The 27,224-nt window shown below is 52.9% G+C and overlaps 2 protein-coding genes across 4 annotated transcripts; one reads left to right on the top strand and one right to left on the bottom strand.

Moving 5' to 3' along the window:
* Positions 1-608: 608 nt before the first annotated feature.
* ZMAT5 (zinc finger matrin-type 5) lies at positions 609-25,519 on the bottom strand. Of its 3 annotated transcripts, XM_081037501.1 has the most exons (8): positions 25,100-25,519; positions 24,892-24,974; positions 24,216-24,328; positions 13,324-13,477; positions 8,718-8,780; positions 7,220-7,300; positions 5,570-5,681; positions 609-1,030 (listed from the first exon to the last, which is right to left on the bottom strand). In XM_081037501.1, exons 4-8 carry the CDS (start codon positions 13,448-13,450, stop codon positions 901-903), a joined length of 513 nt encoding a protein of 170 aa, XP_080893627.1. In that variant the 5' UTR covers positions 13,451-13,477; positions 24,216-24,328; positions 24,892-24,974; positions 25,100-25,519; the 3' UTR covers positions 609-900. The 3 variants fall into 3 exon arrangements, with proteins under 3 accessions (XP_080893627.1, XP_080893628.1, XP_080893629.1); XM_081037502.1 differs by lacking the exon at positions 24,216-24,328 and having other exon boundaries at positions 894-1,030; positions 25,100-25,237; XM_081037503.1 differs by lacking the exons at positions 24,216-24,328; positions 25,100-25,519 and having other exon boundaries at positions 894-1,030; positions 24,892-25,050.
* On the top strand, positions 24,603-27,224 carry UQCR10 (ubiquinol-cytochrome c reductase, complex III subunit X). Its single transcript, XM_081037505.1, has 2 exons — positions 24,603-24,810; positions 26,964-27,224. The coding sequence occupies exons 1-2, from the start codon at positions 24,661-24,663 to the stop codon at positions 27,003-27,005; spliced, it is 192 nt and encodes a 63-aa protein (XP_080893631.1). The 5' UTR covers positions 24,603-24,660; the 3' UTR covers positions 27,006-27,224.

Raw genomic sequence — 27,224 nt, forward strand, 5'->3', positions numbered from 1 at the left:
CCCTGCAGTCCCCTCATCTTCTGGGCCCCTCCTCATCAGAGGCCCAGTGGCCTGAGGGCCACACCACCCACTACCACCCCAGCATAGCCTCTAGAACTCGAGTACAGTTGAAGGATACAAAGCTGGGGCCTGGAGACTTCAAATCTCCTGAGCAGCCTATGTGATCTTCCCACTGCCCAAGGGCCTCTTCCAGGGCAAAAGCCTTGGAGGAGCTCGTGTCAGTCCCAGGAAGCTCAGCCAGGCCACTCTCTCAAGCCCAGAGCCTGTCCTCCTGGGTCCCCCCCATTTCTCTGTACCATCTAGGCAGGAGACCCAGCTCTTATCCCTGTCCCAGTTGTGCCATCTCATGCTTGGGCACCAGCTCAGCACGAGCAGACGTGGGGGCTGCGATGGCAGACCAAGTCCTTGAGCTCCTCTCCCCAGATCTGGAGCCACTTCTCACCTGGATGATGGTCACAGCCACCCTTTGCCAATCCCCAAGGGAGAAGGGCAGCAAGCAGCGTCACCTTGGAGAAGACCTCATATTATTCTAGTTCTGCCAGTCCTCTGACCAGTGGCCAGAGCATAGAACTGAGGGCGCCCAGCAAGGGGGAAACGTAGCCATACCACCATAGTGACAGACTTGCTTTATAAATATCCAGAAGGAAGTTTTCTCCCTGGTCTTATCAAGATGTCCAATGAGGGAGGGAGGGTAGAGCTGACTGGCACAGAGCCAGGACCAGGGCTGAACCTGGTGGAGGAATTCCTGGGCCTCAGAAAGTCCAGGCCAGGCTGAGCTGATAGTTTCAGAGGTTCCATGGGGCACAGCAGGAGGAGGCCTCAGCATCCCCAGTAAAGGCCTTACTTTACTGTGGCTGATGTGGGAGCTGACCAGGTCGGGGTCAGGTGGGGACGAGAAGCTCAGCCCCACTGGACGCTGGGTTGCAGGGACCACCCCCCAGGTGGGGGTGCTCGCAGAGATGGAGGCAGCTCCTGGACTGGTGGCCAGCCCACAGGGTACTGGAAGACAGTGGCTCTGATTGGTTCGGCCCTAGAGAGAAGAAGGGCAGAGAATTAGAGTGAGGCCCAGCCCAGGCCCAGGCTGGGATACTCCTCCAGTTCACCCTCCCTGCCACCCAGCTGTAGGGAGGGTCAGCAACCTTTCTGGAAGGCAGAGCCTCAAAAACATGCAGACCCTTTGAGCCAGCAACCTCACCTCTAGGAATGAGCCCAAGGAAATAGCAGGTTGTGGGCAGAGATTGAGCTACAAGAAATAGAAATAACCTAAGTGTCCATCTGTGGGGGATTGATTAACTATATATGCACGTCCACAGCAGGGAATGCTATGCAGCCTGTGTAAAAATTAAGGCAGACTTATATGCACTGATAAGGAAAGATGTCATGATGTACTGTGTGAGTACGGAGAAAAAGCAGCTTATAAAATAATGTATATAGCATGATACTATTTTTGTTTAAAGATATATAACATATAAAAATGCATAAAAAAAACCTGGAAGACACAGCAAAATGTTAACAGTGGTTCTATTTTGAGTGGTGCAATTATGGGTGATTTTTTACTTCTTCATACTTTTCAAAAAGATTTACAAGCACACATGCCTTTGAAATCCGAAAAAAAAAAACATTATCTACATTTTTTTAAAAGCCTCAATTCTCATGCTATTCACTCTCCTTCCCCTTAAGGTCCACCAGTCCAGGTGGGAACCCAGGGCCTATATGAAGTGGGTGCCCAACCTGGGGCCGCCCTGTCCTAAGGGAGCTGAGGTGCAGAGACAGCCTCTCTCCATCAACTGCTCCACATTCCACTCCTTCTGGACTTGACCCCGACTCAGGCCATGCAAACCCCATTTTATAGATGAGGTGTATGGAATCAGTCACATGACCAAGTGACATAATCTGGGGATAGGAGATGAGAGGCTGGAATGCAATCTACACATGGGCTCCAGAAACACACAGCCCCCACCCCGCTTCAGTTCCCACTGCACCCAAGCCCACCCCACGCCCAGGCCCAGCTTTCAGTAAAGCTGAGCCCCTGGCAACTCCTGGCAGGCTCGGGGGTCCAGCGGCCAGCCCTCTGTGAGAGGCTTGGAAAGGCCTCAGGCCTCTGAGATGGGGCTGGGGGGCTGGAGGCAGGAGCCCCGCCAAGTTTGCCTCCCTGAACCTACCCAGTCTGCTCCTCTCAGGGCCTGACTGGATACAGAGAGCCTATTTGAGGACTCAGGCAGCCCCAGGCACAGCCTCTGGGGCCTTCTGTTGAGAGAGGACAGGGAAATCCCTGCTCGGCTGCTTGCTGCCCGCTGGAAAGCACAGAAAGCAGCTCCTAGCTGATTTATGGTGCTGGGGAGATTTCTTAAACTCCACCAGCCGCAGAGAAGGGTGGGAGTGGGGAAGCTCCGCAATTGCTGAAAGTGAGAGCCCTGGCGGTCAGCCAAGCCTGGGCTCCCCAGTGTTGGGGTGAGTGTAATTCTCCAGACTGTATGATCCTGGGGAGCCCCTTCCCATGAGCCTCAGACCTTTCTTCTAGAAGATGGGGCAGATACCTGGGCATCAGGGACTCAGAGGCCCTGCACACCTGAGGCCTCTCTTTTGCCAGAAGGGCACCTCCTTATGTGCTCACAGACACTGGCACATTCCCTGGACCCCAGAAATGCGGAGCCACACCGCTCTCACTCCGCACAGAGCAGACAGGGACACTGCGTTGCTCATGTGGCATGACTCTGCCTGTGGCTTCTCTCATGGCCTGCTTGCCCCCCCCACAGGACAGGAGCAGCAAGCAATCTTGTTTCTCGTCATGGTCCTGATGAGGAGGAAAGTCTTAGGATGGCACCCGGGCTGCAAGGCAGCGCTGGCCCAGAGGTTTCAAAGGGGGAGATTAAGGCGATAAAGTCACCATCTGAAGAGCCAACAGTGGAGAGCAGGGACAAGCACTGGCCTCACGGGGGGATTAGTCGTGGGGCTGAGGCCAGCCTCACTCTCCTCCCACCTGCTGCTCTTGGCACTTCCCTCAGGGTCAGTCTGCTAAAGCAGATGGCACAGTGCGCCAGGCTGGGCTCCCACGAAGCCTTCATTTCCCTTCTTACCGCAGGGGTGGCCTGGCTCGCCTCGAGGGCTCTGTTCAGCCTGTGGGGTTAGAGCCATCAGGTCTGGGTGGCCCCAGGCAGGCCAGTCAGCCACCTGCGCCCTTCCCAGGGGAGGAAACAGATACCCAGAGAGGAAGAGGGGCCATTAGACTGGCCCCCACAAACGACCCGCAGCACTAATACCCACGAAGTAGTTCTCCAGGCCAGAGACCTTGCTCCCCCAAATGTTCTCTCATGCAGTCCACATGTCCTGGGCCAGCACCCAGCCCAAATGACAACAATGAGGGCTCAGGGCCGTGAGGGGGAGGCCAGAGGGCTGGAAGAGAAGATCTTAGCTAAGCTTGAAGGATGAGGTTGACTTTGCCAGGCAGAGGGGGCAGGCAGCTAGGCTGAGGAAATAACATGCACAAAGTGTCCCAAACTCTGAAACACCCACTACAGCTAAGAAGCCCCCCAGGGTCCAGTGGGACTGACACAAAGGCCAGATGGCAGAGGTAAAAAGGTGACCCCCATGGGCTGGGGAGGTGGCAGGGAAGTTCCACCTGAGACAGAGGACACCTAGGAGGGTATAAGCAAGGGCCGGGCCAGGGTGTGTTTTAGAAGCTGGTTGGGGCTGTTGTATGGACAAACTGGGGGAGCAGAACGGAGGTGGGAGACTAGGACGGGCGGCTGTGGCCACTGAGGAGAGCTGGGCAGAGGAAGGAAGGGTAGAGTGACTGTCACCACAAGGGCTGCCTCTGGGGAGGAGACATGGGGAACAGAGTGAGGCAGCCAGGAGATCAAATCTACCTTCCGCCACCCTGCAGCAGAGCCCAAAGCTTGGGCTCAGGATATGGGTGTCATTTTTCACATGACCAGCCTGTGGGAGAGGGCTGAGGAAGATGGAAGCAATGGCAAAAGCAGTACTAAATGTTCACCTCCCTCCCAACGACCCCTTTTTCTCAGGGCTGGACAGGCTTGCTCTTCCCAGAGAGTAATTCATTTTGGCTCTGAGCCCTCAGGAGGCAGGTGGATGGCGGGCGGGCACAGAGAACAAGTGGTTGCCAGGAAAGTAGGTCCCCAGGAAGGGGCCAAGTTGGGTGGCCAGAGAGAGAGGGGTGTGGGGAAAAGGTGAAGATTCCCTAGGGCCTAGGGTGTTCCCTAGTTGCAGGCTCTATTCCAAAAACAACAGGGAGGTGAGTGGCCCGGGCAGCACGGCTTAGCGCAGAACATGGCTGGGACCCACAGGTGGCTGGTCCAACGAGCAGTGTGGGGAGGAGCGGGAGAGAAGAGAAAACCCCAGAGCTCTCTGGGTGGCCTCCAACCGGCTGAAGAAGCCTGAGGTGCATGAGATGGATCCCGGGATGACGATGGCCAGCCCCAAGGAGGGGTGTCCCCATGACCAAAACCACAACCACGTCAGACAGGACCGGGAGAAAAGGATGTCACACTCCAATATTTGAGTCATTTCCGTACTATATATATTTTCAAGGTGGGAGGGACAAAAATGGGGCACAGATTTATAACAAAGGTCAAAAAACAATGACAGTTAATTGTAAAATAGCTTAACAAACTCTGTTCACAGGGGCGCAGAGTAGGCAAGAAGCTTGGCCTTTCCCCTCTAGCGGGAACCTGAGGGAAGGCTTCACCCCGCAGACTGTCCATCCGGGCTCCTTGGCCCAGGCCAGGCCACTGTCCCAGGAGGCCACACAGCAACATAGTCAGGTCTGAAGCAAGGCAGCCCAGGGTGGGCCAACTTGTATAGTCACAGGCAGCTCACAAACACATCCTCCAGCCCCTCTCCTCTAATACCTGGTAGAAGAGTCCAGGAGCCCTGCCTGAAGTGGAGGACCTGGGATAGCATGTAGCACGTACTTGAGGGCCCCCGACCCAGGGTGCCCCCCATACAAGAAGTGAAGGGTGCCTTGTCCACTTCTGAGCACCCTGAGTGCTGGGTCCAGGCAGCAGACCCCCCTCCTCAAGGAGGCAGTGGGACAATGACAACAGGCCAGTTTTCACCAGTCTGTTAAATCCCAGCTCTCTCTTCCTAGCCATGTGCCCTTGGGCAAGTCACACCCTCTTTGAACCTCATTTCCCTTTCAGCAGGGTCAGGTAACTCTGCCCACCTGGCAGGACCCTAGAAGGGGACACAGCAATGACTGGTACACTGGGGCTAAATAACCACATCCGGCTCCTCCCCTGGTAATGGAGTTGGTGACTCAAGTTGCCCGGGCCTCCCCTTCCTCCAGCACAGACTCCAATAAGGGAGGAGTCACCAGGCAGGGGGATGAGGCCTAGGAATCGAACCTTAAATGCGTGCCCCTCAGCCTCTGGCCAGCACCTGGATACCCTAGAGCCCCCCATGTAGTCTCCCTTGGGGAGCTCTGCTGGGGAGCAAGGAGTCTCTGTCTGGTGCCTGGGCAGTTCATGGACACTGTTCAGCCTCAGGTCAGGGCAGGCTGGCTGGGGTCTTGCTCCCAGAGGGCACGAGAGGGGACCCATGGGGCCTGTACCTGCTGCTTGGGGCTGAGCTCAGTCGTTTGGCTCTCTTCTCCAGCCAGTCCTCCAGATGGCCCTCGGGGAGCTCAGGGATGTCTAGTGGCCACTCCCTGGCCCGCCTCTCCTCTGTGGGGATAGGGAGACAGAGGCAAGTGAGGGGCACGTTCACCCCCGCCCGAATCCCCCTACAACACAGCTAGAGCCTTCCCGGGAGGGCCTGTGCCCACCATGCCGCCACCTCCCCAGGCCCGCCCTCTGGGCGTCACTCGGCTTCCCCACCAAATGGAGATAAAGCACTGGCTGCCTCCCCAGCTTTTTGGAGCTGGACACAGAAGAATGCTTGTAGAGAGCTTGGTCCTCAGGAGGGGTCCAAATCTGGGGTACAGGGAGGCTGTGTAGGCTGCAGAAGAGGGCAGAGCAGGATTTGAATCCTGGCTCTGCCACTTGCCAGGTCTCTGACCCTGAGCAGGAGAAGAAGCCTCAGCTTTTCTGAGTTTTCTTCTCATAAAATGTCCTATAAAAACCTATGCTCATTGAACTAAAACCGAGCAAACGGATGGAGTTCAAACAAGCTAGGTGTGAGATGGGGTCAGAGTCTTGTTGGAAGGGGGCAGTTGGGATGTGGCCCGGGGCCCAAGGAAAACAATCGTGGACCAGGGCTTCCTCCGGGTCAGGCCCCGGGCTAGCACTGCACAGGCATCAGCTCGCTTCATGTTCAGAGGTGCTCACGTTGGATAGGTCAGAACACTGCTGTGCGGCAAGGTCACGGGGATGTGACAGAGCTGAGTGTCTGAGCTGCCAGCTGAGGGCATGCCTCTGCTCCCAGCCCCCTCAGGCCTCTGCCATCCCTGTCTGCACTACATGCCATCGCCAGCTCCGGGCCCATTGGCCGATGCTTTCCCCACCACACACCAACCGTTCCCTGAGAACCAGGCTGGTGAAGAGCTGGACAGAGGGAAGAGGGAGAGCAGCCAGCACCCGGGGAGCCTGGAGTCAGCCTCTAACCTGCTAGGGCTCACATGAAACCCTTCTGCCTGACTGCTAGCCTCAATTTCTCCATCTGTTCAATGCGGGGCTGCACGAGAAGACCAATAAAGACCATTTAAGTGGGAACTGCCTTGTTCTCTAATTGGAGAAGTGAGAAGTGAACTTCCCAAAGGCAGACATGCCAGATTCCAGGGGAAGGTGAACTTGCTTTTCCCTGGAATCCCAGGGCAGGCAAGGTGCTCTCTTCATACCCTTGTCCCCAGAGCACAGTAGGGGATCTGCCTGATGCCAAGTAGGGGCTCAATATATATTTCCTGATTGAGGGAGGGGGCAGTGCCACGTGAGTGAATGCCAGGCTAGCAGCAGGGGCCAGGTGGGGCTGGGGTGCACCCTCCGGATTTCTGGGCAGGAGCTCATGCATGTCACTATGTCCCTTTAAACTCAGCAGGGGACTCAGATGGGCGCTCCCCTGCTCCTTCTCCACTCAGGCCTGGGGCGGTTTGGAGGCAGTTTCTGACACCCACCCCATGACCCTGGGCAGCCAGCCCTCAGCCTGTCCCACAGGGTGGCCATGAAAGACGCGGAGGTGAGGAGGCTCAGTGCAGCTTCCCCAGCCTCAGATCCTGCACACACTCCCAACAGTCCCCCCCCAGCCCAGGGTCCCCGCCAAAACGCACCCTCCACCTGGATACTCAACTCCTGCAGGTCTCGCTCTGACATGTGAGAAAATCTGCAGTTGGGGCCAAAGTCACACTGGCCTGCAATGGGAAGACAGAGTTACTTGCCCATCTGGAAGGGCTCCCACCGTGGGCTAAGGGGCCCCCTGAGGAGGGGTGGGTCAAGTTTTAGAGGCAGGGCTTTAGGGACTAGAGTAGCAAACTCCTCTCTGGAGAAAAACTTGACTCTCTCTGGCCCTGCCGACATGAGCAGCCCGAGCAACCTGTCTGGTCCATCACGTTCTGCTTACAACCCTTCCCTGGCTGGAGACCAAATCCCACTGAAGCCTTTCGTGACTGGGTTACCCGGCGTCTGCAGGCTCGACTCCTGTTACCACCCCCCACCCTGGGCTGCAGCCCCCCCCTTCCGCCCCGTTCCCCAGCCTCAGCAAGCTACCGGTGGGTCTTCAAAAGGGTCACGCTTCCTCTCTCCACGTGCCGTGCCCTCTGCCTGGTGGCTCATCTGCTCACTTGCCTTACAGTGCTCCCCTAAAAGGCTTTAACGGCAGTTTTGTACCATTCACAGGGGTATCAAAGTCCAGGGTTGAGACTCGGCTGAATCTCAACTGAGGAGACCAAAATGTGTCTCAAAATAACGGGAGACTAAAGGTGTCCTAAGCCAGTGTAACCCACCAGTGGGGTGTTGACATCAAGGCGAGGTGCTTGGGGAAACCCCTGATCTGCAGGCCTGCTGCCCATTCGAGGGGCAGCACCAACTCCTGGGGGAATGCAGCCATTCACCCAGCCTCCCTAGGCCAACAAGAGTGTTACACACTAATCATCCTCGTTTTTATTGTTGCCTTTGCTGCGAGGAAGCTTAGGGCCAAACCCTTAGAAAGTACACAGGACCTCAAGGCGAGCATGGAGGAGACTAATTCTCCGAGCTTTGTCTTATTTTTCCTACCCTTATTTTCATCTGCCTTTGGTTTCTTCACTTACTGAGGTTTTACCTTTGAACTACGTGCATCTTTATTAGTTGGGTATTGAGCAGTCAAACAATCTCCAGCATCCCTGGTTCTGATTCTGACCCTTCTTGCCCTCGTCACACCTGTTACTGTCTCCGGCCCTGCCTGCTGGGAGGAGGGTGCAGCGGAGCTCGGCTCCCAGGCTAACTTAACCAGCCCGTCTATTACACCCAGCACTGTTCTGGATTTACTTGCAACCTTCCAGCGCTCCCTTGTTCTGGGTGAGCCGATAAAATTACATTCTATGTCTGAAGAGCTGAGGACCAGCCCCCGGAAGTCCTAAGGCACAAGCCCAGGAAAGCCCCAAATGATCGGTCGGCTGACGCACCAAAGCCAGAAAGCGGGTTCAGGATAGTGGCCAAGGTCGGGGAAAGTCTCTGGAGTGGTCCAGGCAGGCTGGACTGGGCATGCTGGTCCCTGGTGGGGGCTTCGGTGTGTGTGTGTGTGTGTGTGTGTGTGTGTGTGTGTGTGCTGAACTGAGGAGAACACTTTACCTGTCAGGAGAAACTTCCTGCAGGGCCGCTTGTTCTGTTCATCCAGCAAGATGGCAGCTGCGTCTGTAAGAGGAAAGAGGGGCTGGGTTCAGACTTGAGCTCCACACAGGTACTTCCTGAGATCAGGAAAGGAAAGCGCTCCCATCCATAAAGGAGGGTAAGAGGGAACGGCTACAGAGAGGGACGCTGGGCAGAGGGATCCAAGCTTCAGGGGATCTCAACCCTCCCACCCACCCAGACCCAGTCAAAGGCAAGAACCAGCTTTTAGGTCAGAGTTGTGAACTTCTCACAATGGAATCACCTAGAGAGTTTTTTTTTTGTGTTTTTTTTTTTAATAATCCTGGTACCAAAAGACTTCTCTGCACTGTCTTTGTAACTTCCTATAAATCTATAATTATTTCAAAACAGAAAGCTGTAAAAAAAATTCCTGGTGCCCAGGAAGCTCACCAGTAAACCCCAGGGCCCAAGCATCGCTCCACAGCCACAGGGGAAACGCTGCTCTCCGTTCCCCTCCTTATACCAGTTGCGGGCTCTCGGCGCCACACCAGCCGCCGGCCTCGACAGGACTTGGCAACAACCTTTCTGGATACGAACCTTAACCCTGGTTTCCTCTGATTTTTTTCTACCTTTATTCTCATCATATATTTATGGTGTAAATTTTGTGTGTTTCTTGGTGGACAAGGAATTAGTCAAAATCTGTACGTGAGGAAGACATGTGAGGAAGACAGGGCCTGACTCAGAGGCCCTGAGTTCACCCTGGAGGAAGGAGCGGCCAGGCCTGGACTGGGCACTTTCCCCATGCATCTACTGCCTTTGCTAGAGGCCACTGGGGTACAGGAAAGACCATGGGCTTCCGAGTGCACGTACACATGACCACAGGCTAGCAGGTGAATTTCTCTAAGTCTCAGTTTCCACATGTGTAAAATGGGAGGAGAATTGTCACCTGGGAAGGCTGCTGTGAAAACAGATAATGGCTGGAGAGCAATGGGTAGAGGAGGCCAGTGGTTCCTAGAGCTGATGGCACATTAGAATTTCCAGGAGAGTGGGGTTGCGAGTGACCTCAGCATCATGTTCCCAGGTGACGCTACCGTGCAACCAGGGCTGAGACCCTCTGTACTGGAAACTCAAGAAATGGTAGCAGTTCTGCTTTCAATTCCTCCTCACAAACCCACTGTACAGTGCTAACATCCCCATTGTGCAGAGGGGAAAACTGAGGTTCAGGCAGGGGAGCGGGCATCCAGTCAGGAAAAGGCACAGGGCCAGGTCTGAACCCTGGCATATGAGGCTAAGGCCTCTGCCTTTTCCTGTGTGGCTGCTGATGGGGACTCCTCCCTTCCCCAGGGGAGCTGGTGGATGGGGTAGGAGTGGGCTGCTGGGGTCAGGAGGTGGTTATCAAAGGACTCACTCCAGGGGGGCATGGCAGTATGGGTGGGGCCAGCACGGTGGGGAGGGGCTCATCTGTCAGCACTGGGCTTGTCACATTCAGCCCAGCCAGCTGATGCCACAGATCTTCCCAGGGGAGGTGAGCTGGTAGAGGGCATGTAGACATCGCCCAGGGCCCCTTGGGAGTAGGACAGCTGAGGCTGGCAGAGGGGCTGAGCATGAGTCCTACACTAGGGGCCCCTGGCTGGGAGGCTCAGTGTGGGAGATACACATGATGTATCTCAACCCCAGATACATGGCGGAATCACCGGGAAGCTTTAAAAGTACACGGATGCCCAAGCCCATCTCTCTCCGGTTGCGCTGTGATTTGTCTGAGAGGTAGAGCACGAGAATTGTTCACAGGTCCTCGGTGACTCCGAGCCCCTGGCCCAGGCCCTGCACAAAGAAGCCCTGTGCTCCTCTGTCTGGCGTTCAAGGCTCCTTGTGGGCTGACCCCATTGGTCCTTCTCGCTTCATCTCCCAAAATTAACAGCTGCCCTGGTGCCCTATGTCTGTTTGCTCATTCATTTAGACATTCATCTAACAAACATTTACTGAGCACATCCTGGGTGCCAGGCACTACGCCAGGATGAGGATTTAGTGGAAAACAAGTCGGACCTGGTACTTCCTTCCAGTCCGACAGTCACACTAATCCACGCGGATATAAACAGGGTAAACAGCTAGCATGAGGCCAAATGACCTGACCTGGCTCAGGGCGTGGGGAGGGCATCCTAGAGGACTCTGCCTGAGTTAAGATGGGAGGACCAGGCGAGGGTGGGGAGGACAGCAGGAAGCGCATGCCTGCAGAGGGTACAGTACCTGCACTGGTCAGTGTAGCCTAAGCTTGGAGGGCGAGGTCGGCAGAGCATGAAGGCCTGGGCAGGACAGCGGTTCTAGAGCAGAACACACTGCTCTAACTGGGCGTGAGGTCCCTTAGGAGAGGCCCTTTTTATTCACCTGTAAATCTTCAGAGCCTATCTGGGAGCTGAGGACACGCTAAGTGCTTACTAAGCATTGGCTGAATGAATAAGCCCATGAGATAAAAGGCCAACCCTTTTGTGGACCCATAGGCATCATTCCTATGTAGTGAAGACTTACATGCCATATTGTTATCATGAGGTTACTGAGCCCTTGCCATATTCAGGGGAGGTGGGTACTGCTGTTATGGCTGTTTTACACATGATGAAATTAGGGCCACACTGTGAGTGACACCTTGGGACTGACACCCAGGCAGCTTAGCTCCAGGGCCTGTACTTGTCCTGACCATGGCAGAGGGAGGGGCAGCCCCTCTGAGGGCTAAGAGACTTGTCCAAGGCCATGAAGCTGGGAGCAGAGCAAGTGCTGAGTCCTAGCTCAGGCTGAGGTACCATATGCCGCACCAAAGTCCGTGGTGTGCATTTGCTTGGGTAAGCGGGAGCCCTGGGGGAAGCGGAGAGAGCTCGTATGCCACCCTGAGTGAGGTGATCCACTGCTTTGGATTTCAGTCACCACCTGTAAGTGGGCCACCTGGCCCGCCCAGGTTCCCTCACAGAGCTGTTCTAAGGGCTGGATGGGCCTGTAGATGTGGGAAGACACTGGGAATACAGGAGCCCTGAGAAGGGGCTCTCCTGTTTCATCTTTTCTACAAGTAACGCAACAGCCTCTGCTCATCAGCCCTGGACCCGAGGACCCGGCTGCTCTGGGCTAACAGTCTGAGGCTGTTAGCCCAGTTCTAACACCACGGTGAACGTGAGGCCAAGTTCTATGGTGGAATTGGGGGACAGGGCGCCTCTGGCCAACCCAAGGGCCAGAGGCCTCCAAGGCCCCCAGGAGGCCCTGCTGCCCCCACTTCCAGCCCCTCACAACCACAGCCATGCCTGGCCTGCTGAGCAGCCTGGCCACCCTCCCTCACCCAAGCCTCTGAGCCTCAGCCTCCTCTGAAGTGGGGAGTCTGGGAGAGCTGTGAAAATGCCACGCTTAGGCCCCAGCCCCAGGGTCTCCAGCTGATCCTCACACAAAGGGTCAAGATCCACTGCCTTAGAGAATTACTGCGAAAAGCAAATGACAAACCATGGAAGGCCCCTGGCATGCAGCAGGCACTCAATAAATGCTCACTCCCTTCCTGTGAATTCTGAGTCACAGACTAGGGAACTCTGCCTCCCCTTCTCCTTCCTTCCAGGCTTTGGGCCCTGTCCTGGAATCCTGCTCCCCCACTCCCGGAGCATGGGCCCTGCCCTGGCTCATTCCAGGAGCTCCTAGTGCACCCTCAGCCGGCTGCCAAACGCCCTCTCCATTTGATCTGGCTCCTAGCTGGCCACCTCCTGGTATCCCTCACCACTGCTCAGTGTGTATGTCCAATGACAGCACAGCGGTGCCGAGAGCGCCACTGTAGTGAGTGCCTCAGGGTGCCAGGCCCTGGGCTAAACGCTGAGGGCCTGAGCTCATTGGCTCCAGTTGCACCTTCATTGAGAAGCCTTTCGGGAAGTTCAGTTGTTTGGCCGGCCATCCATCCGTCCGTCCGTCCATCCATCCATCCATCCATCCATCCATCCATCCATCCAGTCATTCAACCGCCAAGCACTGCCCCCCACTGCTCACGCAGCCGTCAGTCATCACTGTCAAATGTCGCTCTAGTCATGTTGGCCACTGCCTTAAGCCCTTCACAGGTGGCTCTCTGCCCTTGGGACAACCCGTCCCCCTTACTGTGGCCTCCCCAGGCAGGCCTGCACAAGCTGGCCCCTGCCCTGTCACCAGCTTCAGCCCCTCCCATTCTCCTGTCCTGCTGTGTCCAGCCATACCCCCTCTTCTGCTCTTCTTCCCAAAACCTGGTGCTTTGCTCATGGCTGCCATCTTTTACATGCTCTCTGCCCAGAATGGTGTGACTGGCTTTTCCCTATCTTTCAGCTGTGGGCTCAAAAATCATCTCCTTGGAGAGGCCTTCTTCCTGGCCACAGTATCCCCCGCACCTGGCAAGGGGGTCTGAGAATGGGGCCCTCAGTAAGATTGCTGGGGAAAGGAGCTGCCATTCCAGCCTAACCTTCTGAAGGCCCATCTGCCCTAGGGGCCAGGCTGCCTCTCTTTTGTTCCTCAAAGAGCCCAGCGCAACCAGGGGTGTCTCTGGCCCACGGTGCTTCCTTGTCTGATGATAAGAAACACTGGAGAGCAGTTCTCCATCAGCTTGGGGGCTCAACTGGCAGGTACCCACCTCGGAACATGTCGTACCAGGACTTCTTGGCTTTGAGGTGCTGCAGCCCATTCAGGTGCTTCTTGCGATTGTGAAGGTTGTCCTGGAAGGAGCGGTCACAGTAGTCGCAGAAGTAACGCTTCCCCATGGCCACCTGCGCCAGGTGCTGCGATGCCTGGGAAGCCACAAAACACTCGGGTTGAGCGTGGAGGAAACAGCCCACACCAGAGCCCACGGCACAGCTCCCCGACTGAGTGCTGCCTGAGGGCCAGGCCTGTGCTGTGTGAGGAAGGCTTTCTGTATAGGCACCACCGCACTTAAAGCTCACAGCCTGTGAGGAACTACCCTGGCTCGTGATTATGGCCTAAGAGGCCTCATTCCAGGGGGATATTTTAACAACGTTGATGCCCAGCCTCCACCCCAAGCCAGTTAAAGCAGAACCCCAGTGGGTGAGGCCCAGCCATCAGTAGTTTTGAAAACTCCCCAGGAAATTTTCACATGCAGCCAGGCTAGAGAACCACCACCTTACACCCCCTGGCCAGCCGCCACCCTCCGCCACACCTCCGACCCCCTCCTCTCCTGTTCTCTCCACGCGGGCCCCACAGGCCTCCTTTCTGCTTTCGCACACGCCAGGCACATGCCCACCTCCTGGCATTTCCCTGCTGTTCCCTCTGTCTGGATGCTCTTCCCAAAACATGCCTCACTTGCTCACTTGACTCCTTTGATCTTTGCTCAAATAACTGCCTTCTCAGTAATCTACTATGACCTCTTTCTTTAAAATTGCAGAATCCTCCACCCTCCACTTAGCCTTCCCCATTCCCTGCTTCATTTTTATCACCTTTGGAAATACTAAGTTATTTGTTATGTTTACTATCTTTTCCCCAAAAAGAAAGATAAATCCACGCAGGCCGGGTTATTTTTGTTTATTGCTGAAGCTCTAGCGCCCAAAGTGTTGCATGGTACATAGCAGGCAACCAAATATTTGTTGAATAAGTAAATAAATTCCCATTTTTCTTATGAGATGACTGAGGTTGAGAGAGAGGAAGTGACTTGCCCAAGGTCACACAGCTGATAAGCAGAAGGTATATGCAGGTACCCTGAAATCCGGCTGCTGAGTGTCCTCGCTTCCACAGCTCAATGCTTAGAGAAGCCAGAGACCCAGGTAGAAATGCAAACAGCTTCCCAAGGAGATTAGCGAGACTCTCAGGTGGCAGATCCCCAGCTAATCACAGGGAAATGAGAATGTTTCAGGGTCATAAGACCCGTAAGACCTTTCAGCCATGGTGACCCCAGCTGCCACTCCTGACCCAGAAGATCTGTAGCCCAAGGTGGGCGGTGATTCTATGACTCTCATGGCTAATGCTTGCGTCTCCCAGTTCAGTGCCACAAGACCGAGGAGGACCGGGTCTGCTCGGGGCCATCAAGTAGGATCTCAGCAAAGGCTGAGCCCAGACCAGCACCTCGCCCTTCAGGGCCTATACGCTGCCCCTTCATTTCACAGAGCAGGTTCCTGAGGCTCAGAGGAGAAAGACAAGTGACTTCCCCAAGGTCACGAGGTAGCAGCCCAGGCGAGCAGCACAAACTCCACGTGCCTAGGATCTGGCAAAGAAAGATAAACCTGGGACCTGACCCAGAGGCAAACGGATGAGGGGGGAGGCATCTTGGAAAGAAGAGATTAGGAACAGACACAGAGACAAACAAGCCCCCTGGACAATCAGGCAGCCACGCGGGTTGATGGAGAAAGCCACCGCTCCTGCGGCAGACGGGGGCAGCAGCCATTAAGTCAAGGGCTATAATGGGATTAGGAACAGACAGTCATTCAAAATGAAAACATATAAAACCTCTCTTTTCTCCCATTACTGCTGAGAAACCACATCCCAGACACACGGACTTGATATATTACATTTGGCAGCTCTAATACACCCTGTCTTGCCAATAAACTTATAGGAATTGGACTGAAATTGTAAGAGATGAACGTTTAACAGTTGAGAGCTTAACCAAGCCATTCACGAGGCTTGAAGCTCTGAGGAGCTGCTGGCTCTGGAGAGTAATGGTGAGGGGAGGGGCAAACGGAGGGCTGTCCTTCTGGGGGACTGAGACGAAACAGTGGTGCTGCAGCAGCCTTAGCTGGACAAAAGCGCGCGGGGCACTGAGCAGCCAGCTGTGTCGCCTGAGGCAGGTCACTTCCCCTCTTCAGGCATCTGCCTTCACTGTAGGAATGTGAGGCGGTGGGTCTAACTGGTTGCCCGAAGGTTTGGCCAGTGGTACACAGAAATTTGCTAATCCAAATGAATTAGTAATAAAAGAGTAATAACAATATAAATGACACTAATAATGTCTGGCATGGAGCAAGTGCTCAATAAACGCTACCCATTACTTGATTTATTGTGCACTATGTACGACGACTAGTTTAAAAGCTTTATAACGCATCATCTCATTTAATCCTCAGGATAACCTGTGAAGTAGAACCTATCACACCTTTTCAGATGAGGGCACTCAGGCTCCAAGAAGTGAAGTGACTTAGCCAAGGTCACACTGCCAGAAAGCAGCTGAGCTGGGCTTACTATTTAACGAATGACAAAACTGAGCCCAGAGAGGTGATGTGAGGTGCTCCAGGTCACCTATCTAGGAAGGGCAGAATAGGTCTCATGGTAGCTGGGGCTCAGGTCTGCTGAGAAAGCCTCCCATCGACCCACCAGGAAATCAAGACCCGCCCAGCAACACTGACCCAACGGACAAGCCCCTTGGGGCTGCACTGTGCCCAGGTGTGTGTGTGTGTGTGTGTGTGTGTGTGTTTTCACGATTTCCCCTTCTGCAGGGGAAACGTGAAAACACACACACACACACACAAACGTGAAAATCCATCTTAGCTGAGGGCCACAGTGGCAGTACCACCCACCTATGCCTTCCTGTGCCCACCCTGGCCACCCCCCAACTGGCACAGAAGTGCTCAGCCATCCAAGATGGGTTAAGAGACCCCGCATTCTAGTCCCAACTCTGCCAGGTGAGGCTGTGGCTCCGTCACTTGCCTTCTGTGGGCCTCAGTTTACCCATGTGTGAAGCAGCAGGCAGGCAGCTGGACCAGGTGGTCTCGAAGGGCCTCTCCAGACCATGTGAGTTTAAATCCAGGTGCTCCTGCTTTCTAATGCTCAAATCTTGGGAAATTAACTTCTGGCCTCAGTTTCTTCTTATGCAAACTGGGATAACGGCAGTGTCCACCTCAGGGGTTGCTGCGAGAATCAGATCATCTACACTCATTTTATGTAGCCAGAGCCTGACCCATAGGAGACCCTCAAGAAGAGTTGGCTATCGTCACCATCACTGTTATTGGCTTTTGAAAAGCCCGTATTTCACAAAACACAGGCTCAGAACAAGGAACAGAATGCCACTGGCTCAAGTGACCTTTGGGGTCAGCTGGTCCGTATGACAGATGAGGAGAGTGAGCCCAGGAGAAGGGAAGTGAGTTTCTGAAGCACACAGCGTGAGGCAGAGGTGGGACTGGAACCTCCGCCCACACAGTGGGCCAGGACCCCTGCCCTGCACAGCAGCTCTGCAGAGCCCCCCAGTGCCCAGGGATGGGGTTAGGAGAGCACATGGGATCCAGGAGACCAGCGCCTGCTGCCTACCTCACAGGCCTTCCCCATGGAGGCGGAGGCCCCTTCCTGGGCAGGAGCTGGGCTTCAGCGAGGTGCCCTCACTCTGGCATCACCCACATGTAAACTTCTGGGCCTCCGGCTCCAGTGCCTTGGTGCACATTAGGCCAAGGTACGGCACCCTCTGGACAGATACAGTGCCCGCCAGACACACAACTTGGCAGCAGCACACATGTCACTCCGAGTCACCCCTCAGCCAGGCATCGTTCACAAGGCACAGCCTGCACCACTGCACTGCACTTGGCTGCCTCAGTTGGAGGTCAGGGAAGGGGGGTGGGAACAGCTGGACATCTCCGATGATGCCCAGATACCAGCACGGGCTGCTGACTAAGCGGGCCCTCTGCTGTGATTTATCCTCATCCTTTGAGGCTGGTGCACTCGGTAGCGTGTGAGCAAAGTCCTGTCCAGAGCACGGGTGGTGCCACCCACCCAGTCCCAGGGACCAGGTCCATGGTTGCAAAAGCCTCTGCTGGCTCCCTGGAGCTTCACCAGGCGACAGGGTGACTCCTTGGGGCCAAGGGGCAGTGGGAGAGGCCAGTGAGACAACCCTCTGGGGGTCACACTGTCTGGGTTCAAATCCCGGCTCTGCCACTGAACAGCTGGATGACCTCTGGAAAGTTATTTCATCTCCGAGTCTGTCTGGCAGCTGCTGTGGTTTTACCACGGCGGTAGTAGTACATGAAGCTGCCCGGAAAACAGGCAGTGCTCAGACGGAGGCTGTTACTGCCGTTCCTATTATTGTCCCGGAGGCTCCCCCCCTCCGTCCCCTCTCCCGTGAGCACCCCCTGACCACCTGATTTAAAACTGCAGCCACTCCCACCCCCTTACAACCTGCTCTGTTTGCCACGGTTATCTTACCTTCTCACACGCTGATTTACTGTCACACATGCCTGCTTCCCCACTAGAACATAGGCTCCACGAGAGTTCGAGGCCTTGCAGCCAAGGCAGGCCAGAGCCAGCACACACTGGGACACGGCTGACCCCAGGACCCTTTCCCTCCCCATCCCACTGCTCTGCTGGGAGGCCGTCGTGGGGCAGACAGTTGGGCTTCCTTGATATTCTTGGTTTCTTTTCGTTGTGTGCCTCTCAGGTACAGAGCTAGCTTTGGCACAGGCTAAATAAGCCAACAGCTCGGCTGTGGCCAGGGGCTGCGCTGCACACTGTAATTATCCAGGACTTGAGCTCACCACATGCTGCCCTCGAGCTCACCTGTCATTTCTTCTAATTATGGCAACGCCAGACCCCAGGTAAACAGCAAACCGCACAGTCAGAGAACGGCTTTATTGCACAGCCACTAGGAGCACGGCACTGTCCCAGTGCCACACATGCAGGCCGTCTGGAGTCGGTGGCATCGAGTCTGCCCTGTGGGGGTGGCCCACAGACTGCTCGCTCAGGACCCAGCTCCAACAGAAGTGCCAAGAAGATTCAGATGTTTTTCCCTGGTAGGAGACCCACTATGCTAGGGGTCTCCCTCAGATGCCCCAGTGTTTTGCAGCAACCACCCAGCTTTCTCAGCCAGACCTTGTTCATGTGTCCCACCCCTTTCAATGAGACACATCAATCTCCTAGCAGTATAAGGCAGTGGGGGCCCCATCCACAGCAGTTTCTAACTTGGCAGGTCTGGGAGAGGGCCAGGATCTAGGGAGGCTCTGATGCAGTCCACAGACCACATTGGGAGAAACGCTGGTCTAAAGCAGCAGATGACGGACTAAAGAACAGAGAGGGTAAGAGCTGGCCCAAAGTCACACAGACCACCCAAGCCAATCCCTTCTCGAGTCATTCAACCCAGGTCTGAATTCCCTCCCTGCCACTTTCAGCCTGTGAAACTCTCAGCAAACCACCTACCCTCTGAACCTCAGTGGAAGGTGAGGGTGATAATTAATCCATAAGATTACTATCAGGATTAAATCATGTACGTGAGGGGCCTAGCACGGTGCCAGACATGCCAATGGGGCTCAATTTGTGGATGTGGCAGCCAGCCTCTGCGGCCCCCAGGGATCCCACCTCCTGGAGTTTGTACCTGGGGTCGTTCCCTTCCAAGCTGTATAGGGTTGGTCAGTGTGACTAAGAGAATAGAGCAGAGGTGACAGTATATTACTTTCAAGGTCAAGTGGTTTCCATCCTGGTGTCTCCCTTTCTCTAATCACTTGCTCTGGGGGAAGCCAGCTGCCATACTGTGAGCAGCCCTGTGGGGAGGCCCATGGGGCAAGGAACTGAAACCTCCTGCAGACAGACAGGTGAATAAGCTAGACGTGGACCCTCTGGCCCCACTCATGCCTTCAGATGGGTGTAGCCCCGGCTGACAGCTTGACTGCAGCCTTGTGGGAGGTTCTGAGCCAGAAGCACCCAGCTAAGCCACTCCCAAATTCCCCACCTCAGAAGCTGCATGAGATAATGTTTGTTGTGTGAAGTTGCTAAGTTTCGGGGTAATTTGTTACAGCAATAGCTAACAGTGGAACACACGAAACAACTCAATCACTTTACGGTATGTGATGGCCACCGGTACAAAGTGCCCCGTATCCCAACATGCTCCTGAGTCAAATCAAGGGGACCCCCTACCCCACTCACCCATGCACAAACCTAGAGTTTCACAATCTGCATTTCACTCATTCATTCATCAGCCAGGCATTTGTTGAGCACTTCCGCTCTGCCAGACCAGGGTTCACACCTCACAGGGTCCCTCCTCTCACAAGAAGGTGCCCTGAGGATTTGCTGGGGGTGGCTGACAGATGAGCCCCCAGTGATGGTACTAGGCAACAAGCTCGGTGGTAGGAGACACCCAGGAGGGGCACCTGTATCCAAGAGAATGATCAGAGATGATCTAAGTCCCAAGGTGGTCACTGCAATGTAGCCTGTCCTACAACTGAAATCCAGATGTCCAACTGGCAAGAACAGCTGCCAGTTATCCATTACTCACCCCACGCCTGCAGGCTGCTCAGGGTCCCAAATGGGGTGGCGGTGGGGGTTCAATACTGCACAAAGCCTGTTATCCTCATCTTACCCTAAAAAAAGCTATGGGCAGCGGGAGCCCACAGCTGGCCAGGAGCACGAGGAGGCAGGGCATGAGCCATATCCGGTTAATGGAGTACCACACGGCCATTAAAAATCAAGTCAAAGGAAACAATTCCCTACTCCATATTGCTAATTAAAAGCAGCTTGTTATCACAACAGTATGTACAATTTGATACCGCTTTTTTAAGGAGAAAGAACCTCCTGCCCCAACACACACACACACACACACACACACACACACGCAGACACAAAATATTTACTGTGCTTATGTCTGCATAATAAATTTTTATAAGTTTCTACATTTAGCGTGTATTGTTTTTAAATTTTCCAAAAAAACTCCCTTCCAAAAAGTGGGAAATTTGTCGGGTAGGGATAAATCCTCTTCCTTCTCCCTTAGGAGCTACCACGGATGATTCCAGTGACCTGCTTCATCAGGATGAGCCAGCTAGGGGTGGTGTTGAAAGGTATCTAACGCAGACGTTTCCCTCAGTCCCTGGCTGAAGGCGGATAGGGTGTGCCCTGATTCGGAGCAGCCCTGGCCCAGTGAAGGTTGGCTGAACCCGAATCGGGCTCCAGGGAGCTGCAGGCTGGAGACACAGTTTCTGATCAGATAGTTACAGGTCCCAGGAGGCTAGAGTTTCCAAATAGGAAAGGTAAAAATAGTCTGAAGGAGGCTCCTGAACCAGATACCCAGACTCTGAACCGCCTGTACCTCCCCCTTCTTCTCCCCACCACCCGTCTGAGCTTCAAATATCATCTGACCCCACCATTCTCGCACTTGGATCAGCCTCCCCAGTTCACCCAACCCTGGGCAGCATCAGATCAACCCTCTTAAAACAACTCCTGCTCAAAAATTTCCATGGTTCTCTGTGCGGGGCTTATTAACAATGAAGTCTCCTGGGTCAAATCTCAGGATTCTGACCCAGCATATCTGGAGGGGGGCCCAGAAATCTGCATTTTAACCAGTGACTCTAGCACTCGCTAGCAGGCACCTGCTAAGAAATGAAAGCCTGGGGGAATGAGCTTCTGCTCATTGATCTCTCCATTCCCCAAACCCTGACAGCAGACTCTGCTGGGGACAGTCATTGTGGGTAGACACAGTCCCCGATTTGCGTCCCAGTCACAAATTGGTCTGATTATGAATAACCTCAACTTGCTGAAATGGTGACCCCAACTTGATTGGAAAGCTAAATGCAATTCATTAGAGTGAATAAAACTTTCTTACTGGCTCAGTGTCATGTCACACTTCGGGAAAGTTTAGAATTGAAAATAGAGGGAGTAGAATAAATCAAACTCATTGCATTCATGTTCCTGCCCTAAGTTTAGTAATAACCAGTGTATACTTGGTATTTAAAAGTGTGGAAAAAAAATGTATCTGTGACATTGAGAACAATTTAACATGTTGAGAATATGACAGATAAACATTGTGATTCTAATTTAAAATATAAAAGTTAAAAGATATGGTTAGGTAATTGATAAAATATATGTCAGTAATATATGACTTCTGATTTTAAGTTGAGAGGTTAGCAATGGTTGGACACACTGGCTACATATTAGAATCACCTGGGGTGGTATGAGATACTAAGGGTGCCCCCTACATCCTAATTTCACCTCGGAGATGTATTTCTTTAGCTCACCAGACTGAGAACCAGTGACATAAGAGAATCTGACTATTAAAAGTACTGAACTGTTTACAAGAAGTTAAAATTCATTATATTTATAGGTTTAATTTATTAAATTTTCTAGTAACTGTTTAAGTATTATGGGGAAATTATGCTTATTAGGTCATGTGTCTGAAGTACTTAAAAAGAAAATAAAATATATTACATTCCTAAGTGGAATTAAATATGTAAGGGAATGTAATTAAGCTGTAAATAGGGCTGAATGAGTAGGAATTCAGTTTGTTCTACTGGAGTTCAAACATTAATCAAAAGAAAAGGTAAGGTCATTTTTCTTATTTTTATAGATTTATGCATCAAATAATTTCTAAGTTGATTTTGATAGCTTACAAAAAGTTAGGTTTTCAAAAATTGTTGCTCCAAAAAGAATGAACTAAAAAGACAAAAAATAAAACCAAATAAAACAAGCCATACCTGTGTTCTTCCCCACCCAACCCACCTAAAATACAAGGTATGATCACCAAATACGGTGAATGCTGCTGCTGAGTGCCCGCCAACAGAAAGGCAGGGATCTTTAATACGGGAAGCAAAGCAGTGCCTGGAACCTTAGTAACAGTGTGTGACAAGTTTCAACTTGTTATGTGCAGTCAGTCAGGTGTGAGCTACAGTTGAGAGAAGGTGTGTTTTAAAGCGTGCCCTAAATCATGGATCACGAATAATGAATTAACATGAAATGGGCAAACGGTGTCATCCTCCATTATGACAATGCTCTGGGTCACACATCGCTTCTGGTACGGCAATTTCTGCCAAATAAAAACATTTTGGTGTGTCCTCATCCACCTTATTCAACAGATCTGGCACCGTGCGACTTCTGGCTCATTTTGACCCAAAGTCAAAATGACCATGAAAGGTAAACGTTTTGAATTAATTCAGGACATCGAGGCAGCTACACAGCACAACTAGAGACACCCACGGAAGAAGACTTCCAGACCTGCTTCAGAAAGTGGCAGGAACAATGGGATAAGTGTGTTCAAAGCGAGGGGAGTACTTTGAGGGGGATTAATGGCAACGTGTCTTTTACTGTAATATTTTTTTTTAATTTAAACATTCACTGTATTGTTTGATCACACTTCGTTATTCCTCCTGCCTCTGAACTTCCCATCAGCCAGATTTATTGTTAGCAAGACATAAGTATTCTTTCCCACAAGCTTCACAACTTACTGCCCCAAGGGGCTTCTAGGATGCTTTGCAAATAGAAAATAACCATAGTAAGGATAACTCATCCTGTAGAACATTTCACATTTTTTCTCCCAGTTCCCTAACCAGGCATTACTGCTAGTTTTACAAGTCAGAAGCAGATCCAGGTCTCAAATCCAGTCCCTGGTTTTCAAAGCCACACCTATGCCAATGACTTTGATCTGCGGCTCAGACCTCCCCTCCCAACTCCAGATCCAAATCCCCATTTGCCTCCAGGCATCTTCCACTTGACCTCTAAAGGGCAGCTCAAGCTTAACGCGGCCAAACTGAACTGAGTACCCCATTGACTTTAAATGGTTGAGGTCAAAATTTAGTGCTTGATTCCCCTTTTCTGCACACCCTACATGCATCTGTCAGCTTGTTTTGTCTGTCCTACCTCCCCAAATACCCCCAAATCTGATCTCTACTCTAACCCACACCCTAATCTAAATTACCATCCTGCCTCTACTGACCCACGACAATAACTTCCCCTCTTCAATCTGTTTTCCAGAAAGCAGCCAGAATGACATTAAAATGTAAATTAGAGCGTGTCACATCCCAGCCTAGAACCCTTCAGTGACTAACTAGTGCAATGAGAAAAAAAAAAAAAAAGAAAAAGACTCCTTTCCATAGGTTACAAGGCCAGATATGAGCTGACCCAAGCCCACCTCTTCACAGTCTACTTCTTTCCCTCAGACACCGCAGGACTGCGCGGCCTCAAGGTGCTTGCACCAACGTTCTCCTGTTTCACCTGTTACTATTCACTCAGGTCTCTGGTTAAGTGGTGTCACCCTAGGCACCAGCTAAAATAGCACCATCATCCCTTCCCCAATCAACCCGTCATCTGGTCGTCAAAGCATTAAGTACTTATTTGTCGTTACTGCTCCTCCCCATCCATCCACCAGGTGAATGAGCGCTCCATGAGGGCAGGGACTTGGTCCCCGCTGGATCCCCAGCACATAGCCCAGAGGAGGCGCTCAGAAAACGTTTGCTGAATGGCACCACTACTCCAAAGCCCTTGCTCTTTCTATTTCCAAAAAGGAATGAGTGAGTGGTCCCAGTTCTCCCACCTCGCAGGCTAGGGTTCTCGGCTGCGAACCCCAGGGAAGTGGGAAATAGGAAGCACCGGCAGAACTTCCCTTCCCTTGAAACCTCCACCTTTGCCACAGGCTCCAACTCTAGGCCTGGACTTGGGGCCGACAGAGGAGACAAGGAGAGAGACAAGCTGGGGACCCGGACGCCCAGGCCACCTCGTCTCTCCATCCACTCCCCATCCCGTTAAATGGTGCAGCACGCCAAGGGGCGCGCGTACTTGGAAGAAAGAGCCCAAGTCCTCCCGTGGTTGAGGAAGCAGACTATCACTCGCCCCTCAACATCCCGCCAAAGACGGTACCTGGCTCCGTGGGGCCCGACGCTCTGAGCTCCTCCTCCTGCACCCTTGCGTCGCGAACTGCTCGCTGGGATTCGTAGTCCTACCTTGGGCATCAGTCCACGCTTCCCAGAAACCTTTGGGAATTAAAATTGAGGTGGCGCGGAAGTGAGGCGAGGAGAAGCGCGAGGGCTTTTGGGTGGTGTAGTTCCAAATATTTAATCAGCATCAAGAAATGATTGACGAGTAAAACGGTGTAATGAATCTTACCAAACAATTTGGGCTGCCCTGATTTGAATCTTATGAGACTTTTCTCTCTCGCAAACCATCAGTTAGCTCTGTGATTCAAAACGACCCGCACTGAAATTCAGGGAAACTACAAATCCCATAAAGCATTGCGCGTTAAGGGCCTTTGGAGAAGGGCGGCCGCGGCGCAGACGCGGCGGCGCGACTTTGGCTGCGAAGAAACATGGTGGCCCCGACGTTGACTGGGAGGTTGTACTCCCTGCTGTTCCGCAGAACCTCCACCTTCGCCCTTACCATCGCTGTGGGCGCCCTGTTCTTCGAGCGCGCCTTCGATCAAGGCGCGGACGCGATCTACGAACACCTCAACCAGGGGGTGAGGGCCTAGGCCATCCCTGACCTTGGGCTCGTCAGACGGGTGTCAGAGGGAGTGGAGGTGGCACGGGACTCAGTGTACCTTTACGAGGAAGCGGGGGTAAACCCTGGGCGTCTTCTGTCTGTGGACTGCCTGCCGTCTGTCCTCTCCGCCGGCTGTGAATCCTAAAACGTTAAACGAGGGCAATAGATCCCATTTTGCCGGGGTTGTACATTTTGCGGTCTCCCACACGCTCACTTTTCCATTTGCAGAAGCAAAAACTAAAGCCTAGGAAGAGCAAAGGACTTACCAGGGCTGTATCACCAGGAAGTCAGTGGCGAGTCAGGGCTGGAACCGGGGCCCCCACTTTCTGAGGGTCTCAAGGGCACATTTGAGCGGGCAAGGTCGCGAACAGGACGTCTCCTTCCACGTGGTGGCTGGCCTTTTCAGATAGCAATTTCGATTCCCAAGGCTTTCCACGCAGGTAGCGTGCTGTTAATTATGGGTAAGCGTGGGGGCTGCGAAGTCAGCCTTGGGTGGGAATACAGTACTCCACGTTGAATCGCCCAGTACTCCAAAGCCCTTGCTCTTTCTGTTCCCAAGAAGGAATGAGTGAGCGAGTGGCCCCCGTTCGCCCACCTCGCAGGCGAGGGTTCTGGGCTGCGAAGCCCGGGGAAGTGGGAAATAGGAAGCACGGCCGCAATACTGGGCCTTGTCACTTAACAACTGTGAGGTTAAGTTGGCAAGTTTCTTAACCTCTCTGAGCTTCACTTTGACCTGTGAAAGAGAGATGACAATAATAGTTACCACTTGGGCGTTATTGTGAGGATTATTTGAGATACAGTGAAGACACCACAGTCCCTGCTAAGTGGTACTCAGAAAATAGCATTTGTTACATTCCTCGGGAGAAAGTGGAAGCTTAAGGTAGGAATAACAGCATCTTTTAGACTGTTGTGAGCCAGGCACTGTGCTAGGTGCTGTGCATGCTTTATATCATTAAATCGTGTATCATACTGGAAGGTCTTGTACAGATAGCCCTGTTCCACCATTCACTCATGGTTTGTTTGTTTTTTTAAAGATTTTATTGGGGAAGGGAAACAGGACTTTATTGGGGAACAGTGTGTACTTCCAGGACTTTTTTGGTTCCAAGTCAAGTTGTTGTCCTTTCACTCTTAGTTGTGGAGGGTGCCGTTCAGCTTCAAGTTGTTCTTTCAGTCTTAGTTGTGGAGGGCGCAGCTCAGCTCCAGGTCGTTGCCGTTGCTAGTTGCAGGGGGCGCAGCCCACCATCCCTTGCGGGAGTCGAACCAACAACCTTGTGGTTGAGAGGACGTGCTCCAACCAACTGAGCCATCCTGGAGCTCAGCGACAGCTCAGCTCAAGATGCCGTGTTCAATCTTAGTTGCAGGGGCCGCTGCCCACCGTATCTTGCGGGATTTGAGGAATCAAACTAGCAACCTTGTGGTTGAGAGCCCACTGGCCCATGTGGGAATCGAACCGGCAGCCTTCGGAGTTAGGAGCATGGAGCTCCAACTGCCTGAGCCACCGGGCCGGCCCCACACTCATGTTTGTAATCGTAGCTATCTGACTCTACAGCCCAGGCAGACTCTGTCTCTACTAATGCACTACTTTCTGTGGCCAGGGCAACTTTCTGCTCCTAGAAAAGTGCTGCCACTGTTCCATCTCCTGCAAGCATTTCCATTGGCCATTCCCAGTGTTTGGGAAAGGCATCTAATTATATTGTCATGACCCTCCCATCTTCTCTGCTTTTAGGAGAATCCAGCTAGTTTCTGACCCAAGGATCATAGGTCTGAGGAAGTAAAAAGTGGTTTAGTGTGAAATGTTTAGGGATTATGTGTTTAGGACCTCTTGATTAATACCTGGGAGTTGAAGAGAAAAGACATCTTCCAGGCTCTGTTCCTTAATAATGTGTGCTTTTGGGCAATTCCCTCAATCTCTGTTCCTCAATTTCCTGTAAAAGTAAGATGATCAAAGCATTTTATAAATGTTAGGAATGTGTGTCAAGCTTTGTGTTGCTTCCAGTTTACCCACCACAACTGTCAGGATGTGGTATACGTTTCTCTCAAGCTTGTTTTAGAGACCAGGGCAATGGGGGTATAGTTGTGAAATGTGAGAGGCGAAACTAAAAGTTTGTGGCTCGTGTCTTTAACATGCAGAAGCTGTGGAAACACATCAAGCATAAGTATGAGAACCAGTAGTTTCTCGGAGGCCCTCATCCAGGCCAGAAGGACCAGGTCCACCCACCAGCTGTTTGCCCAGAGCCAGGGCCTCCGCTTGAAGATGATGTCCACATCACTCTCCATGGACCACCTTTAGCTGTTGGCAAGAAATGGCTTCACCCGACAGACTCTAACTTCTGCTATGTTTGAAGTATGTTTAGTCAGAGTCATCAGCAAATAAATGTAAATTGTCCTTGA

This window comes from Rhinolophus hipposideros, assembly GCF_964194185.1.
Source record: "Rhinolophus hipposideros genome assembly, chromosome: 24".
Classification (NCBI taxonomy): Eukaryota; Metazoa; Chordata; class Mammalia; order Chiroptera; family Rhinolophidae; genus Rhinolophus; species Rhinolophus hipposideros.